At 44.4% G+C, this 21,261-nt stretch overlaps 1 protein-coding gene across 1 annotated transcript in view; it reads left to right on the forward strand.

The window, feature by feature from the left end:
* Positions 1 to 21,261, forward strand: part of LOC130112068 (leucine-rich repeat-containing protein 49) — a 62,536-nt gene that overhangs the window by 14,609 nt on the left and 26,666 nt on the right. Inside the window, exons 5-9 of the mRNA XM_056279369.1 lie at positions 2,965 to 3,026; positions 6,073 to 6,220; positions 8,507 to 8,590; positions 12,272 to 12,447; positions 12,710 to 12,805. Of these exons, the coding sequence (XP_056135344.1) occupies positions 2,965 to 3,026; positions 6,073 to 6,220; positions 8,507 to 8,590; positions 12,272 to 12,447; positions 12,710 to 12,805 (566 nt within the window). The remainder of the gene's footprint in view (positions 1 to 2,964; positions 3,027 to 6,072; positions 6,221 to 8,506; positions 8,591 to 12,271; positions 12,448 to 12,709; positions 12,806 to 21,261) is intronic.

Below are 21,261 nucleotides of genomic sequence, written 5' to 3' on the forward strand. Positions count from 1 at the left end.
CTATAAGGACAAAGCCATCAAATAAAGAAATGATATACAGAAATTTGACAGAGACAATCCAAAAGCAATGTATGACTGCTTAACAGACTAAATCACTTAAGATACTGAGCAGTCCATGAACAGATGGAAGGACACAAAAAAAAGAGTCTTTCAAGCTGAATAGACACTGTTGCCAGCACTGATGGTCCCCATTCCAGGGATAAGTCCAGAAGTCTATACTCTGGGACAGCCTTTCTAGGCCACTGCTTCTCATAGTGACTTAAGCTCTCACAGCTCAACTTCCTGCATCTATGGAAACATAAAAAAGATATGAGCCCTTATGTTCCAATGGATTACTCCCACCTTTGGTAAATGGACTGCATTTATAAGGCACTTTTCTATTCTACCAACCACTCAAAGTGCTTTACAGTGTATCCCTCTCATTCACCCATTCACACACGCATTCACACACTGATGGTGGAGGCTGCTATGCAAGGCGCCAACCTGCTCATCAGGAGCAGTTAGAGGTTCAGTGTCTTGCTCAAGGACTCTTCGACAAAATCTCTGGAGGAGCTGGGGATCAAACCAGCGACCTTTCAATTACTAGACGACCCGCTCCACCTCCTGAGCCATGCCGCCCCTATCTTACCTTTCTCTGTCTCTTTGAATCTCTGGAAAATGTATGCAAATAATGGCATATTGGCTGACTTCAGATATAGATTTGTGGGCAGATAATGTTTTCTGAATGAAGACCCGATGAAGGAGAAAGTTAGATAAAACATATATTCAAATACAGGGCAGTTCTCTTTTAACAGAACAGGAGGAGGGCATATTGGGGTCCATGTGTGTTGTGCCTGAAGGAGCAACTGTACCATATTTTATGCCTGCCTGTCCATGATTACTTTCTTTAGTTCATTCCTCATTAGTTGGTGCTTGAGCAGTCATCGCTAGCATTAGGAGATAAAGACGTATGCACTTTGATAAAGATTCTGAGCTACACAGCTAACAGAATTTTCATAAGCTTAAAAGAAAAGGATCCAGCCGACAGCTGTGAAGGCTTTTTTTTGGACTAATTAGTCATTTCATTTACTACATTCAGTTAATAAATCATCAAATTATGCACCTCGTATGACTTTGAATGACTTCATTTTATGACCACCGCATAGCCAGTGTTAATACAGTAATGGACCAATATATGTTGATGTAAGCTGTCGAAAGATGGGATATTATTATATGGGATATAATAATGGCATATAATGGGATATATAATGGGATATAATAATAATAATAATCATCATCATAAATAAATATATAATTTCCCCAGGAAAACATGTTAAAAATGTTCACTGGAAATAAAGTCAGTCTGCTTGTTCTTTATTGACTTGATGGGACACATTAAGATCTAGACACATCATTCTTATAATTATTTAAGTTTTGCATAAATCAAAGGTTTTGTGTCACTAATCTGATGTAAATATGTGAATATAAGTGATCTACGTCTTATTCATATTACTTTATAAACTTCGATTGAGGAGTATGGCATTCAAGAGAGAATGCATTCGGGATGAGAAAGAACATCGACATTATAACATCACAGGAAGTTGAATCAGTTCATCTGGACACAACATTTATTGAGAGAGAAATGTTTCATCACTCATCTATGTGACCTCAATAAACGTTTTGTCCAGATGAATTGATTCAACTTCCTGTGATTTTCTTTCCTGGATTATTGAGCATGCATAAAGACATTGTAACATTATCACTGCAAAGTTGGAAACATTATATGTTGGTGACTAATTTTGTCCACGGTTGATTGCTTAACATGAGCAGCCAATGCCTTTGGCAAAAACATTCTCCAGGCTGGTGCACACACAATGTACTCGGATGACTCAGGGAGGCTGTCACTTCTTCAGCGCTGCCACTACTGCCCCGACCAATTCAGTAATGTAGGTATATGGATCACTGGGAAGGGTGGCACTACAGTAGGCGAGTATTTGTGTGTGATGGTGTGATCGTGGGTGTGTGTGTGCACAGAGATTTCTGGATTATTCCAGTGGACAGCGCAACTCGCAGAAAAGCTACACAGTAATTTGTAGGAGCTAGCGGCATGGCTAACATGCTAGGCTAAATGCAGACAGGCAACAGTGCTGGAGGAGGCTGTGGCAGGCAGGCTGTGAGGCGATGTCTGCAGCAAATCTTGGCTTCTCCTGTCTACACCATCATCCACACACACACACACACACACACACACACACACACACACACACACACACACACATACGCACACACACAGCCCCACCCCTTCTGACCAAATTGTCTCTGCTGTCATCTGGTTAGCTAGGGTTGCCATGGTTGTGATATTGCCTGCATCTGTGTATCCTCTTCAGTCTTCCAGTAGCTAGCTGCCTCTCCTCACACCCAACCCCACATGGTTTTTATTGATTTTTATGTTGCTTTTGCTGGAGGATAAAACCGATGCATCCTCTTGACCAAAAAAAAAAAAAAGAATTTACAAATCAGACAAACCTCTCTGCTGCCCATTTCCCTTTGTTCTTTCCTGATTAGCAGGCTAGCTGCTCAGTTAATGTAGGTGATTTTGTGTGTGTGTGTGTGTGTGTTTCCAATAATGCAGCAGGGGATCTCTGCATTAGCGCAGCACACACCCCTCTTTCCCTCCCCTCCCCCTCTCCTTTTCTCTCCTCTCCTCTCTCTCTCTGTCTCTCTCTCTCTCTCTCTCTCTGTCTCCCTCCCCTCCTGTCCGTGTGCAGCCGAGGTGGTGTGGCGTGGCGGCGTGTATGTGCGTGCGCAGAGCGGATGGGGCTGTATGCCGGCGCTGGGAGCTGCAAGGTGACTGAGGGAATGGAGCGGGATGGGATGGTCTGAGCCGCTTACAGTGACGATGCAGTGGCCTTTTTTGCAAGCACCCTCACTTCTCCTCATCCCTCCATCTTTCTCTCTCCACTCTCTCTCTCTTTTCTTTTCCAGACTGAGGTGGACCGTTTGCCCCACTTGCAGCGCCTTTTTCTCAGCTGCAACAACATCACCAGGTAAGAGCTCCTCTCGCTTAACTCTCTCCTCCCCATGGGGCAGGAGCAAGGCATTGGAGGATGGCTAGCACTGTGTCCCCTCCCTAAGCTCTGGGCTGGGCTTGGCCACCATGCTGTCATCTGAACATACACACACACACACACACACACACACACACACACACACACACACACACACACACACACTGACTTTATACCGACACTTTTCCAAGTTGGCATTAGGTTAACAGTTTTATGCTAGCTAGCTTCTGGTGAAGGTTGTGCTGAAAATGTCTGTCACGGACATAAGTTTAATTAATGGTGATTACAACTAAGTATGCCAAGTACTTGTACGTATAAGTATGCCATTTATCATTCTAAGAGCAGGACAAAAAAAAAAATCTCAACTCTTCCTGTGAAAATATTTGTAAATAGCCATCCCTACTTTCAGTTTCAAGTTGTGTATGACTCTCTTGTTCCAGTTTTTGAGGGAGCATTCATTTCTGAAAGGTGGCAGCATAAAACCCCTGTTTGTCTACCCTCTGGAACTGTACAGCTCCGATAGGTTAGTTAGGCTCTGTTGCTAGGGAGAAGTGAAAGGAGAGAACAGACCTGTCTTAGTCAAGACGTAGCACATTGAAGGATGCTGGGGTGAAAAATCTCCCTAAGGAGAAAAGGAAATATTAGCTACATGATGACCTGCCATATTTTGGTCTATACTTGCCCGGAATACTTTATCGTGGAATAATATATAATTTAGATTAATTGGTTACACCTACATATTTCATAAAGACAAAAGCAGATGATCAGTGAGGAGAACGAGATGCAGAAAGGAGTAGCAGGTATGGAGTCCAAGCTGTAGTTGGAAACTGTGTTGTTTTCAACCACACCCCATGCCACACACACACACACACACACGCAAATTTTAGACATTCCACTCACCACGTATGATGTTATTTTGACTTTGAAAGTCTCTTTATCTCTTAAGAGACTTTCTCTTAGTCTCTTCATCTCCTATGTCTGTCAGTTTATTAAATGATATGATTAAACTAACAATGGAGAAACAACATAGACCCTCAAGAAAAACCAAGAACAGGTGAAGCAAAATGTTTCATTACAATGAAATTAATATATGTATAAGTAATGAAAGTATACTTCATGTATTTACAATGACCAAGGCCATGTTCCCCACTGTGGTTTTGGTAAAACAGTGATGCAACAGGTACAGACTAATATGCAGCCAGTTATCATCACCAAGGTACCAAAAAACACTATGAATAACTTCCCCTTTTGTGTTATATCTTGCATATAAGGGCTACTAATGTGTGTGTTGTCTAAAATGTCTTTTTCAAAGTAAAATACATGCATATAAAATAACTTTTTGAACAAAAAGAGGAGACTGCAAGAAAGGTCTTGCTGGTTTCAAAAGTTATCACAACCAATTTCACCCCCCTAGCAGACTGAGGTTTATGGGAAATCATTGCATGTTTCAAAAATATCCTCAGGAGCCACTATCAGGCTTCTTAAGTAGGTCCACGCTATTTATTCTCCATGGTTAAAATTCCTCATTCATTCATTATCCAAGCCGCTTATCCGAATTCGGGTCTTGGGATGCTGGAGCCTATCCCAGCAGTCATTAGGCAGCAGGCGGGGAAACGCCCTGGACAGGCTGCCAGTCCATCACACGGCTGACAAATTCACACCTAGGGACAATTTAGTACGGCCGATTCACCTGACCTACATGTCTTTGGACTGTTAGCTGTTGCCTTAAATGAAAGCCCTAATCTGACTGATTGTCCTGCATTGTAGGATGAACTGGGATGACCCCCGAGTTTGAACAACCCTGGGGTTCGAGCCCAGGACCTTCTTGCTGTGAGGCGATTGCACTGGCCACCGTGCCGCCCAATGCAGGACAATCCATGGTTAAAATCATTGCCAGAAATAAGCACAGGAGTAGCTCCACTTCTCCACTTGTTGCTCCTGTGAAATTTTTTTTATCTAAAAAGTTCAGTTTAATACAAATTGTTAAAATGTCCTTTCATTTGACTGAACAGCAACAGTAATCCCTGTGCTTGGTTTTTTTCCCGATCTCTTAGTGCACCCTAATGGGTTTCAAGAGTTCCATTTCTATTTGCAGTTGAAAGACACTGCATGCTATAAGAGAATGTGCAGCCCCCGCAGTGAGCCCACCACAATGTCAGAGTTACCATATAAGCCTCTCTAAAAGCCAAGAAAACCCCTGGGTAGATGTTTTAAAGATGAGGACAGATATACTACAATGGAGCACTTCCAGGCAAATCATTTGTCAAGGTCATTAGCACAAATTAGAGAGAAAAGTTTCTTGCTTCTTGGCCTTGTGCCTCAACATTGTGCTTTTTCATGTCTTTTAGCCACAGGCATGCCTGTAACTATGGTAGACTGGTCTCTCCTCATTGCCCCTTATGCATTGTCATGCTGCCAGTGCACCCACTTAATTAACAAGTTTTCCAGTGTTGTCTTTGCTGAACTTTTATCTTTTGAATATGAGTCTTGATAAATGGTTAAACATTCAAAACTGACACTGGGGGAAGTTGTTACTTGACTTGCAAATTAGATGACTCAGGTTTCATAGTACTTAATTCATTAGACTGCTGCATAAACACTATGTACAGTATGTGTGTTAACATACCTACAGGTAGGTGTGTGTGTATATGTGTGTGTGTGTGTGTGTGTGTGTGTGTGTGTGTGTGTGTGTGTGTGTGTGTGTGTGTCTGTGTTTGACCCTTATACATGCTTGGCAGCTTATATAGCTGGCTCTGTGGTAATTGAAGGTTATTCTCCTGTCCCTGCTTCAAATAAGAGTGTTATTTCATTTCCTAAAACTGTTTCCATCCATCCATCCATTCATTATCCAAACCGCTTATCCTGCTCTCAGGGTCACGAGGAGATGCTGGAGCCTATCCCAGCAGTCATTGGGCGGCAGCCGGAGAAACATCCTGGACAGCTGTGAAGCGACCGCGCTAACCACTGCGCCACCGTGCCGCCCCTAAAACTGTTTGTAACTGTTTATCTCTCTCATTGCATCTAGATTTTATGAGCTAGCCTGCCTTGGAGAGTCGTGCTCCCTTTCTGAGCTCACCCTGGATGGGAATCCTTTAGCCCTGGAGACATGGTACAAGCAGGCTGTCCTGCGCTGTGTGCTTCATCTGAGACAGCTGGACATGAAGCGCATCACAGTAAGACTGGACTGTGCTTCTGTGCTTTTGAATTTTTGTTTCAGGGCATTAAATTAACACCAGCTTCCATTTAAATGCAGCCAATCAACCAGCTATTATCACAGATAAGCAGCCATAATTTTGAGACACCTGTTAATCATAAAAATCTAGATGGCTGGCAAAATGAAGTGGCTAGATGATTTTAGGATGTAGCAGCTGCTGTGGCAGGTAAACCCAAAATGTTTCCTGCCCTGTACTTTGTTTACCTTTACAAAATGTTAAGAAGCATGCCATTGTTAATTACTCATGTCGAGAGATCTCACACAGAGCTATGAGACACTGGGTGTTGTGTACATTATGTTCAACTGTTTCTCTGTTTCTGCAAGGTGCAATGTATTTTTAGCAGTCTTGAAAAATTCATTTTGAGGCTTATGACACTGCCCTGTATGTTTTTGCCATGTGCTGCTATAGGTAGATGATAATTCTTGAGAGCAGGTTGCTTACCATATAGCCTGCATGTGCTTTGCAGTATGGACAAATTACAAATGACAATAAGTTGTCATTTTTCAGTCTGCAAAATCCATTCACGTTCAGTGAAGCTCCTCCAGGTTTCTGTAAACCCTGATGTTGCCAGCAGTTAGAGTCCTTCTGCTCTGGCATTTGCTACAGCATTCATCATTTTTTGTGTTTGATCACATTGTGTTTCAGGTGGCAAAGGCATTTCAATGAATCAAGTAAAAGGACATATTTATTTCTACTGCATATGTTGTCTATTTAACACAATGATGCAAAGATGCTGTCAGTTTTCAGTGTACATTCACAGCCAGATTGTCCTGCAAACATGATGTCATTGTATTCACACTGTAATCCAATGAGGCGCCTGCGAGTACAAGCATATATTTAGGGGCTGTCAAGCGGGCAGCACCCAGGTCTGAGCTTGTACTTGTGAAAGAATCTGTAGGTACCAAGCACCTTGCCCTCAAAACATTTTGCTGGAGAAAATTCATGCATAGTATTTTCAACCATTTTTTTCTCGCATTGAAAGCTCATATATCCTTTCCAGGATGAGTGTTCTTTGACCACAGGGCTCATTAAACTATTCAAAATCCACATGGGGGGAATTTCAGAAATCCTTAGTTTCCTTTATGAGAAAAAGGCAGTTTTTGAAAAAAATTCCACAAGCCTTACTGTTTGGATATGCTAAGTTTTGTTTTTACAGCAACAGTGTGTAACTCTGGCTTTATAGACTCCCATCTATTCAAACTGTGTCAAAATATTGCTGCTGGGAAATTTCTTTAAGCTACTGAAGATCTAGATTTTCCTCTCCATCTGATTTGTAAAACTTGCCCCGAGCGCACAATGCGGTCATTAGTAGCGAGATCAGATTATTGAGTTAAAATCAGTCCGATTGACAGACTGGGCACTATTATTTATGAATGAATGAATATGAGTTAATACTGCAAATGAGCATGCCACTGCTTCGAAGCAAAATCAATAAATGCCAGGAGATGGCTCCTCCCTGACTCCACTTGGGATATTGATTTCAACACCATTTTAAATTAGTTTAGGATATACAGGGACACACCCAGAATTTTCAGCAAATAATTCACACAATATTTTAGAAGAAAAAAAATCTTTAAAGCCAGTTAACTGGCTTTAAAGATTTCATTGATCAAAACCCCAAGAACCCTCATAACTGAATAGCCAGACTAATAACAGTGCAGCAGCTCTGAATATAGCCCCGTAACTGTGCAGACATTTTGTTATAACTCCTGAAAAATAGCACTCTGGGTGATCAATAACATATTGAATAAGTGTGACAGAATAGCATATTCAGTGAAGCAGTTTATCCCCCTATTATACATTACAATTTGATGTTTAATTAGCGATAAACAAACTCATTGACAATCTTAAAATGCCACTACAGAGTTACAGTGCCTTGCTTTCAGAGCCGGGGTACCTCTATTGATTAGACTGAGGCATTTTCCCTGACGGACTATCACAGTGCTGAACACCCTGCAGCACTTGCTGGCACACACTGATTGTATCAGCTGTGTTGCATTCTGGGAGTTTTGCCCCCCCTCCCCAACAGCTGTGCTCGGTTGATCCATTGCTGAAAACCAGACAGATAATCCTGTGATGCAGCTGGCATCACAGGATTCACCCTCATCATTCGCTCAGTGCCACGCCAGTCTGACTGCAGAGGACAGTCTGGCTGATGACACTATCTGTGGTCCCCCTCTCGCATTAATAATTCAGATGCCTTGAATGGAGCAACACCCTGATTGTACTGGCTGTCTCTTTCAGGACGAGGACCGCCGCATGGCTGGTGTACAGGCCCGAAAAGAGGAGGAGAAGAAGAGGGAGAGTCACAAGCAGACCATTCATAAGGTACCACTCTGACGTTCTGATTTTTCAGTTTTTTTCTTAGTCTCATCATTTTGAACATCTATTTACAACACTGGCCTATGTCTTAGCAAAAGGGTTTGGATAGGCTCGAGCATCCCCGCGACCCTGAGAGCAGGATAAGCGGTTCAGATAATGGATGGATGGATGGATGAATTTTCCTCAGTATCTAATGGCGGTCTCTTTAAGACTTTGTGCAGTTTGGTTACTTTTGATTATCAGTTGCCACTCGAATAACAGATGATAGATGGAACTCTTCCAGTATAGCACTGTCAAGTCAAACTATGCAACAAACAATATTGAGAGAACAAATTGGATGGAGCCAATCTGCCCACATACTCCCTGCAGCATAAGAAGCGTTGCACAGCATCAAGAGGGACAGCGGCCCGGATGTGAACAAGTGCCGTGCCAAAGGAAAAAAAAAGGTTTTTCTGAAATCTAAGTAAATCTGATGATTTTTGTCAAGTAGATGTATGGGGAATGGAGATGATAAAAAAAAGCAGTGGGTATTGGCTTTATTTGCATTTGGTGTAAAAAAAAAGTGTATAATTAAGTGAAATAAGGCACAGCTTCTTAATGTTTGTTTTCTTGGCAATTATTACAAATGCTTATTTTTCCCCATTAACATTTATTTTCAATAGCATATTTTTACATAATTTTTTTTCTGTTTTTTTATTCAAAGGTTTTTCACCTTATGGCTTATGACTTTTGGCTAATGGCAAATGACTGATGGATCAAATCAAACTGCTGAACCTGCCAAAATAAAAGGGGGAAAAAAGGAAAAGCTTTTTGGTCATTGAGTGAATCCAGTTAAAAACCTTCGGGTAGATGCATCAATCCCTTTCAAGTGGGGAAGCTGCACATATTCAAAAAAACATAACTTGACAAGCATTGTGAAAGAGTAACAGGTAGGAGTAAAGTGAGCAAAATGGTAACGTGGCAACAATTTCGCTGAATGTTTTACATGGTCCAAAGCTAATGCACTATACAATATTTGCCAGAAATAGGGCACTCTAACTGTAGTACACAGGTTGCATTGAGGGTTAGTGTCAATATGACAGTAACCAAACTCCTTGTCCTCTTAGCTTTTCTTTATTTTAATATTTTGCTATTTTTCTTTCCTGTTTTGTAACGCTTGCCCACCCAAAAACTTTTAGTAGCTCTTTGAATTATGAGATTATGTTATAGATATAAGGCACTGGTTTGCAGGGTTTGCTGGATTACCACATAATGTTAGCCTGGGAACCAGACGAATTCGCAAACGCTAATGCTTGTCACAGCCTCTCGCCCTTGACATCAAAGCAATCGCCCTTGACACCTGCTACACCAGCTGACACCTGCTACACCAGCTGACACCTGCTGACCCCCCCTTCACCCCGGCAATCGCCCTCACCCTTAAGAGGCCTCCACTATGGATCAGTCTTCCCTGGAACGTCGCCATTCATGGACTTCTGCCTGCCTGCCTACCTGCCACAGAGCCACCTCCTGCTCTACCCCCGAGATCGATCACTTCAATAAAGACTTGATTCTTCCCTTACCTGGTTGTCCCATCTGCTTTTGGGTTCCTTCCCGATACGTGACAATGTTGTACCAGAGCAAATGTAAAACATGAGTTCGCAGATTTGTCTGGTTCCCAAGCCAACATAATTTATGTAACTGTTGAAGACAGTAGAATCACGCTATTTCCTAACATATCATTGTGAGATTCTAAGGTCTGTATTTTAGGTCATTAAGGATACATCTAATGCTCACCTATACGTTTATTTATTTTTGTTGGGTGATGGCAGTCTTTGGACATATTTGGGATTATTAATGCAGGGGTGAAGGCCAGACAGTGTCCCTAATGGTATCCATAAAAAATATCTAAGTGCTGGTCCCCATCGAGTAGTATGTTTGAGTGGTCTACTAAAATGTAGTGCAGTGCTGCAGCCCTGTACAGGTCACTCATCTGTTTTGCATTAAGTATCAAAAGTGGAACCGATTTTTTTTTTAGGCTGTTAATAGTGAAGCTACATGGAGAAAAAAACTCAAAAAGTAGAAGGAGATAAACCTCCACCTCCTGGCAAGTCAAGGAGTAAGAGCTCTGGGATGCTCTGAAAAGACACAGATGTAAGACCGCTGTATTTCATAGGGATCTAAACTTTGCAAAGCCATTAAATCTTTGCATTTCCTGGGTGTTCCACTATATGCTGTCTTCTCTGTTTCCCTTCTTACTTTTTGAAGAAGGGACACGTTACAATTTGGGAAAAACACCTATATATATATATATATATATATATGTGATGTCCTCAAAATGATGAAAGTCCTTCACTCTCAAAATATATATATATATATATATATATATATATATATATATATGTGTGTGTGTGTGTGATGTCCTCAAAATGATGAAAGTCCTTCACTCTCAAAATCTAGTCCTTTCAGATTTAGTGGTGCACATTGGGCACTTGTGTATGGTGCACAGTTTGTTCCATTGGACTGTATGTGTCTGTGCATGCGCTTATATGTTTTTGTGTGTGCGTGTGGATTTGTGTGCACTTGTTTCTCCTGCGGTGCTTTATTTTGTGAAGAGTGGACTTGGCCTTTGCGCAAAACTGAACATCGCTCTGTAATTCAATTCTGGCTAATCATTGTTGTTAAGAAAATGACATGTTGAGCGATTGAGCCATGGGAACATATTAGCATAGGACTCAGCATGGGCGGATATTCGCTCATCCCTGCTGGTGGGAGGGGCACATTCCATACCTGAGCGTATTGAAACTGAACACAAGCCAAAGATAAAAAGAAAAAGAGGAAGCAGCGTTATTCTCTGCTGCGAGGTGGGGATGACACAGCTGCAACCAGCCACTGCTAAGCCTGATTAAAAGGGTACAGTTGCACGGAGGCAAATGTATTGGCGCAAACTGTGGTCAGGAACAACAAGAGATAGTATTTTGAATGCTAATAACTCATCAGATGTGAGTGAGTAGACATGCAGATCCAAACCTTTTATATAGCTCTAGTCATATTTTACCATTTGCTGCTAAGTCAGTTATTATATCCAGACATCTTGGCTCTCTGGGCCAAGACTTTAGAACAGTCTGCCTTTGGAACTGAAGGCATCAAAATCACACGATGTTTTCAATCGCTCACTAAAAACATACTTTTTCATCCTTGTGTTTACACAGTAGCTATGTTTATTTTGATGCGCCCTGTTGTTAATCCCTTTCTTTCCCCTTTTTTTTAAATATTTATATTAATAGCCCCTACCTCAACCCCACAATTACACACCAACATACACACACACAGACTCTCACTCGTCCCTTAACTGAGCCGTGTTTTATATCCAACTGGAATGAACTCCCCCTTACCCTAACCTGGTTCCATATGCTGACTCAACAATGCCCATCAGCACAATCATATAAAAACGTGAACACATGCACTTGGCTCTTACAGTAACTAGGATTTGTATGCATGCTCTCTCCCTCTCTCTCTCTCTCTCTCTCTCTCTCTCTCTCTCTCTCTCTCTCTCTCTCTCTGTTCAGCTTGCTTATTCTATGTGTTCTTATGTATTTATCTGTTCTCATGTAAAGGACATTGCATTGCATTTTTTATGCACAACATGTGCTGTATAAATTAAGTTTTATCGATTGATCATTTGACTGAATGATGTGTTTACCCACACAGGAGAAGAGGCGCCTGGCCATCCGTAATGCAGCACAGCAGTGGGAGGGCGTCAAGGCCTGCCTGGAGCTTCCACAACAGAACGGCTCCAAGGAGGAAGTTAGCCCGGAAAACAGCCCTGCTCACAGCCCGGCACAATCCAATGGCCTCACACAGGAACCCTCTCCGGATGAACCCAGGTAAATAGGCCATGCCTAGGATGAGTGTCCCAAGGTTGAGTAGCCATTCACAGAAACAAAAAAAGTTGTCATGAAACTGACATGCAATAGGATCTTGTTCCAAAGGGAATTTTGGTTCTCACTGTTGTTACCTTATTTGTTGCTTTTAAATGTCATAAACTTTGGGCTAAATATAGATAAACATGGCTTATATACGGTAGCTGTTGGCTAAAACTAACTCATTAGCAATACATTTTTTATTTTTTTTTAAAAAAATTTTCAGGCGGGTTAGCCCAGGTTCAGGACCAGAGCGACCTACAGGGGGCAGTGAGAACAGACTTCGTGCAAACAGTCGTCCAAACAGCCCACGCGACCCCAAGTAAGACACTAAAAACACACACGTGTGCGCACGTACACACACACACACACACACACACTGCACTCTCACTATAAGAGTTGCAGTTCAGTAGCAAGTGCACAGTGAAAATTGCAAGAATTGTTACGGTGCATTAATGAAAGAATTTGGCTCCCAGAGTTATGAGAAAAAACTCCTGTACCTTTATAATTTGACACCTTTTTCAAGTAACAGTTTCATTTAAAACCATTCAATTTTATATAAAATCAGCACAGTGTACACTCTCTTCACTGTCCTGAGAAGCTTCTATGTTTGACACACAAACTATGCAGTAGCTTGTCGGTAGGTACATACAATTGCTTGTGATTTTCTTATAAATGTTAAATTAGTGGCCTGAGGCTGATATCCCAAAAGAAATTTGTCCCAGAGCTGCAGCTAATGTTGCCAGTGTCAGTGTCATTGTTCCAATAATGTCATGATTCAATTCCACACCTCAATGTACTCTCCATGTGCTCTCCAAGCTGAGCTCAGTGTGAGGACTGGAGGAAGTGAGGCCCAGATCTAGGTGAGTTATGAGGGGAGGGAGAGCTGAGATGACGTGTAGCCTGGGCGAAAGTGGCTCGAAGGTAGAGCAGGTAGTCTAGTAACTGGAGGGTTGTGGGTTTGATCCTCGGCTCCTTGCAAAACTGTCGAGGTGTCCTTGAGCAAGACACCTAACCCCTAACTGTTCCCAAAGAGCTGGTTGTTACCTTGCATGGTCGACACCGCTGTCAGTGTTTGAGTGTGTATGTATGGGGTAATGTGAGTCATTCATTGATTGTAAAGCACTTTGAGTGGCTGTTGTAACCAGAAAGGTGCTATATAAATCCATTTACCATTTAACTTGTGTCAAAGAATAGAAAGTTTGTAAGACAGCTTTTCCTTCTTGCACACCAGGATATGAAAAATGTCCTCAAAGCAGAATCCCTCAATAGCAATGGCTTTCTTTGGTTATGTCACCAAACGGGCTATAACCAGGGTCAGGAATAGGATTTACCCTCCTCTTATTAGTTGGGAGGCATATGTTTTACCGTTCCATGAACTTTGTGACCTAATAAGAGTGTTAAGAATCTCAGGGAGAACTGGTTGCCCTAAGGTTAGGGAAACAGGCTTGTGGTTAAGGAGAGTGCTGAACAGAGCTCTAACACCATCTTAGAATAATTGGGTGGGGCAATCAGATAAATGATACCTGTTTCTCTCACTTCTACCATAAAAATGCCGCATGAGCAAGGCACTAATCCCTCTGTCACTCATTGGTCAACAGTACATGCAGTAGAGCCACATTGTTAGCATGTGAATGTGTGTAACACTCCCCCAGACTGCTGGTGTGAATTAGAATGTTGTAATGGTTATGGGGATACATAATTCCTCTTATTGAGCTAGTAGGAATGTTGGTTTACAGCTGCTGTTTTCTCAGTTCGGCTTTACTGTGATACACTTCCGCTGCGCGGGTTTTTGTGTTGTTGTTGTAATGGTGAAGGAATAAATGGTGCACGTTGTGTAGCCGAAAGAGAAAGTTGTCACGACTCCTGCTTGAGCTCCTCTACTCTGGTGACCCCGACGTTTGTCTCTTGGTAGTTATCAGAGACAATCTTTTAGATGAACATGGTTGACGAAATCAACGCGGTTTCTCTCAAATTGCCAGAGTTCTGGGAGTCATCGGCAACGACATGGTTCGCCCAGGCGGAAGTGCAGTTTGCTATCTGCAAGATAACAGATGATGCTGCTAAATACTACTACATGATATTGGCGCTCGGGTGTTCGACTGCAACTAGAGTGGTGAGTCTCCTTACAAATCTTCCGGCAGCAGACAAATACAAGGGGCTCAAAGATCACCTCTTGAAGATTTTTGAACTTTCTGACGCCGAGAGGGCCCACCGTCTCTTTTCTCTGCAAGGCTTGGGTGACAGCAAGCCATCTGAGCTCATGGACAAAATGCTGAATCTGCTGGGACCGGCGCACACACCTGATTTCCTCTTTGTCCAACTGTTTCTGCGACAACTGCCTGCTCAGGTGCGGGCCGCTTTGGCTAACACCAGCATTACCAATTGCCGCAAGCTAGCTGAAGAAGCTGACAAGTTCTTCCTGGCCAGCCAACAGCAGCACTGCGCGTCCGCGCTCACCCCTGCCCACCCCCACACGCCACCACCTGGTGACTCCATGGTGGTCGTCGCGGCAACCCCCGGTTGGAGACAGGAGCCCGGCCTGTGCTTTTACCATGCAAAGTTCGGGGCCAAGGCGAACAAGTGCAACACCCCATGCAATTTCAGCTCGTCGGGAAACGCCAAGGCCGGCGCTCACTAGTGGCCATGGGCGTCAGCGTGGAGGACAACAGGCTACTTTTCCTGCAAGACTCCATCTCGGGGCGGCGTTTCCTATGCGACACTGGGGCGCAGAGGAGTGTTGTACCTGCATTGAGTGTGGACGCCCTGTCGGGCGCTCACGGCCCTCCCATGGAAGCTGCTAACGGCAGCTCTATCCGTACGTACGGCACGAGGCACATTGACATGTGTTTTAACGGACAGCGGTTCAGCTGGGATTTTGTCGCCGCCGACATGGCATTTCCCCTCCTCGGTCAGATTTCCTTTGTGCTCATGGGCTGCTGGTGGACGTCAGGAATCGACGCCTGATTGACGCCGCCACCTTCGCTCCGTCAGGCTGTCCAGCATGCTCTCCAACGAGGACGTGTTTCTCCATCTTCTCTCCAAGTTCCCTGACCTCACTCAGCCCACATTCTCGTCATCTACGACCAAACATGGGGTTGAGCACCACATCGTCACCACTGGCCCGCCGGTGCACACCCAAGCTCGGCGCCTCGACCCGACCAAGCTCTCTGTCACCAAGGCGGAGTTTGAGAACATGGAGCACCTCAGCATCATCCGTCACTCCAGCAGCCCGTGGGCTTCACCCCTCCACATAGTGCCTAAGCCTGGCAGTGGGTGGTGTCCATGTGGTGACTACCGTCGGCTCAATGACGCAACAACACCAGACCGCTACCCGGTCCCTCACATCCAAGATTTCTCCACCCACCTGGCTGGGAAAGTGATCTTTTCCAAGGTGGACCTCGTCCATGGATACCACCAGGTGCCCGTCCATCCCGCTGATGTCCCCAAAACGGCTGTGACAACTCCATTCGGACTGTTCAAGTTCCTGTGCATGCCGTTTGGACTCAAGAACGCCGTGCAGTCCTTCCAGCGCCTCATGGACTCAGTGTTGTGGGACCTGCCTTTCCTCTTTGTGTACCTGGAGGACATCCTGGTCACTAGCGCTTCTGTGTCCGAGCACTTGTCCCACCTCAGAGCCCTTTTCGAGAGGCTCAGCCTGCACGGGTTGATAGTTAACCCGGCCAAATGCCAGTTTGGTCTGAGCACCATTGACATCCTGGGCCACCGGGTCACCAAGGATGGGGCGGCCCCCCTTCCATCTAAGGTGGAGGCCATCGCAGACTTTCCATGCCCACACACCACCCAGTCCTTCCGGGAGTTCATTGGCATGGTGTCCTTCTACCACCGGTTCATCCCCCGGGCTGATGATCTCTCCGCCCCCTATAGGAGGCTCTGAAGGGCACAGCCCCCAAACACGCCGTGGAATGGCCTGCAGAGAGGGACAAGGCTTTTAAGGATGTGAAGGCCGCCCTGGCTGACGCGGCGATGCTGGCACACCCTGTGTCTGGAGCGCCCATCGCCATCACGATGGATGCTTCGGACTACGCTGTCGGCGCGGTTTAGGAGCAGTGGGTGTGCGGCGCGTGGCAGCCGCTTGCCTTCTTCAGCCGGCAGTTGAACCTGAAAGAGCGCAAATACAGCACCTTTGATCGTGAGCTGCTTGGCCTTTTCCTCACTGTTAGGCACTTTCGTTTCCTACTGGAGGGCCGTCAGTTCACGGCTTTCGTCGATCTCAAACCGCTGGTGTTTGCGATGGCCAAGGTTGGCAGAGCCGTGGTCAGCCCGCCAGCAGCGACAGTTGGCCTACATCTCAGAGTTTACCACCGACGTGAGGCATGTCGCTGGGAAGTCCAACCCAGTTGCCGACTGTCGCTCCCGGGCCATCGCTGGTGCCGCCCATTTGGGACTCGACCACAGCCAGATGGCGGCTGACCAGGCCGCTGACCCAGGAGTGCAGGCATGCAGGACCGCTGTCACAGGGCTGCAGTTGGAGGATGTGGCTTTCACGTCAGCGCTCTGGGAGGAGATCGCCGCAGGTTTAGGGGTGAGGCTCCATCGCACCACAGCATATCACCCTCAAGCTAATGGGTTGGTCAAGAGGTTCCATCGCTCGATGAAGGCCGCATTGCGGGCTACCCTCAAGGACGACCGCTGGGTCGACAAACTGCCTTGGGTCATGCTTGGGCTCAGGACGGCGCCCAAGGAGGACCTCCAGTCCTCATCCACCGAACTGGTCTATGGACAGCCACTTCGGGTCCCGGGGGATTTCCTTCCCACCGCCACAGCTTCCTGGTCCGCCAGCTGTCAAAGGACTGCACTGCAGGAGGAAGCCAGAGCTTTTGCACCGGTCCCCACTTCTCAGCATAGCGGCTTTCAGTCCTATGTCCCCACAGAGCTGTGGTCGGCGGAGTATGTTTTCATTCGTCACAATGCGCACCATGCTACCCTGCAGCCACCCTACGACGGCCCATTTCGGGTACGGGACACTGGAGATAAGCACTTTGTGGTGGAGGTTGACAGCAGGCTGGAGCGGGTTTCTGTGGACCGCCTCAAGCCTGCTCACCTGGACTTAGACCGCCCTGTTGGTCTGGCCCTGCCCCCACGGCGGGGGCGCACCCCGGCCATGCCCCCCTCCCCCGGCGACCCGCCCCCTGCTTCCCCAGCCCCTCCCTTTCCCCGGTCCAGCAGTGAGGACTCTGCTGCTTTGCCTGCCGTTAACCAGCCCCCAGCTCCTGTTCAGCGGAGCCGTTGGGGCAGAGAGATCCGCCCCCCTCGCCACACTGACTTTTCGTATTAAGGCGAATTCTGGGGGGACATGTGTAGTGGTTATAGGGATACATAATTCCACTTATTGAGCTAGTAGGAACGTTGGTTTACAGCTGCTGTTTTCTCAGTTCGAGTTTACTGTGATACACTTCCGCTGCGCGGGTTTTTGTGTTGTTGTTGTAATGGTGAAGGAATAAATGGTGCACGTTGTGTAGCCGAAAGAGAAAGTTGTCACGACTCCTGCTTGAGCTCCTCTACAATGTCCTGCTTAACAACTAGCCATACTTTGATTCAGGATAACTTTTGATAGTTGCAGACAGAATCTTTACTATAATGCACATGCGAAAGAAAACTACTTCTGGGTGAGAACATTGGTAGGGAGGATGCCAGATTAACTAGTCTGTGATTCTCTAGTCTTCCACAACATCAGATATACAGAGTTTGAGGGCGTGAAATCTCCATGAAATTGCTCATACAGTAACAGCATACAGTATTTGGCCCCTCATCCCCCTTCTCACACTCACAAAACACACACACACTCAAATACATACACATGCTGAGTAGTGTCTCAGTTGTGTTATGTGCACACATCTGGATCTGTTCTGCAGAGCTAAAAGGGAGCCTTTGGTCTTTTGTTTTGTGAAAGACAATCTAGAGGCTGCTCTCTGCTCAGCTCCCGCTCGCTGCTAAGCATAATACTGACAAATATTATCATGGTGAGAAGGGACTTTGGCCTCAAGAGGCTTTAGTAGACTATAAAATGCTTTTATTTTCTGTGGTATTGTTTTTGGGAGATCTGTGTACTTTAGGCCTGTGTAGAGCTGTGCATTTTCTATCTTGGCAAAATTGAAAATTAAATTAAATTAAATTAAATTTGAAATAAATTAGATTGAAATGTATATTACATATACATTTATATATTTATTATGTATTATATACAATATCTTGGCTTGTGTATTTTCCATATACCTTGGTGTGTGTGTGTGTGTGTGTGTGTGTGTGTGTGTGTGTGTGTGTGTGTGTGTGTGTGTGTGTGTGTGTGTTCTTAAACATGACTGGAAAATATTGAAAATTTTGTTTGTTTTTTTTTCAGGTCTGGGAATATTTGAAAAGTGTGAAAAATACTCTTGTTCAGTCCCAGTCCATTTAACAGTGTGTTTTATGTAGAACCTCATCCACTGATTTTTTTCGTGTTGTGGTGGCGTTTGGTGGTCTGAAAAATAATTGTCTTGTTTGTTGTCCCAATGCACAGCCACAGTCAGTGTACACCACATTGAGCACAGATGAAAATGTTAGAAAGCAGAAAATAAATTAAATTTATAAAAAAAAACATATATATATATAGAACAACATCTGGATTTGTCGATCACCTGATCCCTGACAGTGGCCCTCGTTGCCTAAAGGTGGTCTTACAGTGAAGCCCCGTGAAACTTAAGTGAACACATCTTCTTTATTGGTTTTGTATTTTGTTATGTTATTTTCCACAATTTATTATCGGATTTTTAAATAAGCTTTTTCTAAAATTTGCATTTACAGCTGAGATAGGTATGACAAATGGAATATAATCTTTTAAATGGTGGAAAAGAATGATGAAAGGTTGACAAAAAAATGTTCTGGTTGCAATAGTTAGTAGAACAGGCCACGTAGCTTTTCTCTGAACAAGAAAAGATTGGTACAAAAATTAATTTACACCAGTTAGCATTTTTAATGAAGTCAATCCATTTTCGAAGTGCCAGAGAAGATGTCTTTCTGTAACAGGGCCAGTGCAAATCCCGTACTTCATAATTTCAGAGGCAGAGCCCAATGATGCATACAGGTGATGCATACAGGTGATGAACTTTTAATCTCTCACATTAGGCCATATCTTCTAAACCAGTGGAATTGACATTTTTATGGTGGGCGGGAACGAGGTGTGCCATGTTCACTTTTAAATTCACAAGTGCTGTACATGTCTTTGCAGAACAGTAGATTGGCTGGAAGGTAACAAGCGTGAGAACTTTGAAAGGAAAATACGTGTTGTAATCTTTGCATTAGCTTCTTCAGTTGGGTGAAGAATTATGGGTAAATGTTGATAGGACATTTAGATCATAGGTGAACCCTTTGGATGTGTCATTAGGAGACGTGACAGAAGGACAGCTTGATTCAAAAGTGATTTTTGGTGTGTCTTTATGCATGCTTAATAATCCAGGTAAGGAAATCACAGAAAGTTGAGTCGGTTCATTCTGGACACAACGTTTATTGGGAGAAACATTTCATCACTCATCTAAGTGACTTCTTCCATCTCAACTGACTGCAGGTAAATATCATACAAATAGCACAGTGGCATAATGACCGAAAACAATGATCGGTTTCAAATGCAAATTACCATGACCATTAACTAGAGTTACAATGGCCATGTGAGAACTGGTAATCAAAGAAAGTTGAATCAGTTCATCTGGATACAACGTTCATTGACAGACATGTTTCATCACTCAACTAAGTGACATCTTCAGTCTAAACTGACTGCAGGTACCTCCACCCTTATAAACAATACAGTACAATACAGTTGCATAATGACCAAAACCAACAACCAGTTTCATAAGGGTGTGACCATTAACTAGAGTTACAATGGCCATGTGCACTATTCACAGAGGATTTGGGAATGTTTGCAATCGCAGCAATGTAACATGCTGACACATGTACCCTAACCCCCCCCCCCCCCCCGCCTCAGTTCAGGGATGGTCGTTCCCTCAAAATAGATGGCCTCTTTGACTCCCTGTTCAAAGCAGCATTCCTCCCTATCAAGGATGTGCACAGCCTGAACCCTGAAAGAGTGGCCTGGCCTGTAGATGGGTGTAGACTGAGGAGTCCTGGCCTGACGTGTTAGCTCGCCTGTGTTGTGTCATCCTCCTGGCCAGTGTCTGTTTGGTTTCCTCAATGTACAAGTCCCTGCAATCTTCCTGGCACTTTACACTATATTGCTCTGTTTGTGCCGGGAGACCCAATCCTTGGGGTGGACCAACTTCTGGTGCAGCATGTTTTGGGGTTTGAAAGCAACTGAGACGCGGTGTTTGGAAAATACGCGTCTCAGCTTTTCCAACTCTCCTGCCACATACAGAATCACCACTGGTTTACGCTTAGCCAGCTGTTGTCCTTCTCTCTTCAGTTGGCTGGTGCACTGTTTGAGCATCTTCCTGGCTTTGACAAATGCCCAGTTAGGATAACCACACTTAACCAGGGCCTGTTTAATGTGGCATTTCTCCCCTTCCCAGGCCGCTGTGTCGGTGGGGTTGTTGTCAGCTCGGTGGTACAGCATACCACTGAGCTGACATCAGCTAGTACATCTGTCGCCATCTTACAATGCTGTGATTGCAAACATTCCCAAATCCTCTGTGAATAGTACACATGGCCATTGAAACTCTAGTTAATGGTAACACATTTATTTGCATATAAAACTGGTCGTTGGTTTCGGTCGTTATGCAACTATTGTTTATAGTTTAGACTGAAGAGGTCACTTAGATGAGTGATGAA

This window comes from Lampris incognitus, chromosome 4 (genome assembly GCF_029633865.1).
Source record: "Lampris incognitus isolate fLamInc1 chromosome 4, fLamInc1.hap2, whole genome shotgun sequence".
Classification (NCBI taxonomy): domain Eukaryota; kingdom Metazoa; phylum Chordata; class Actinopteri; order Lampriformes; family Lampridae; genus Lampris; species Lampris incognitus.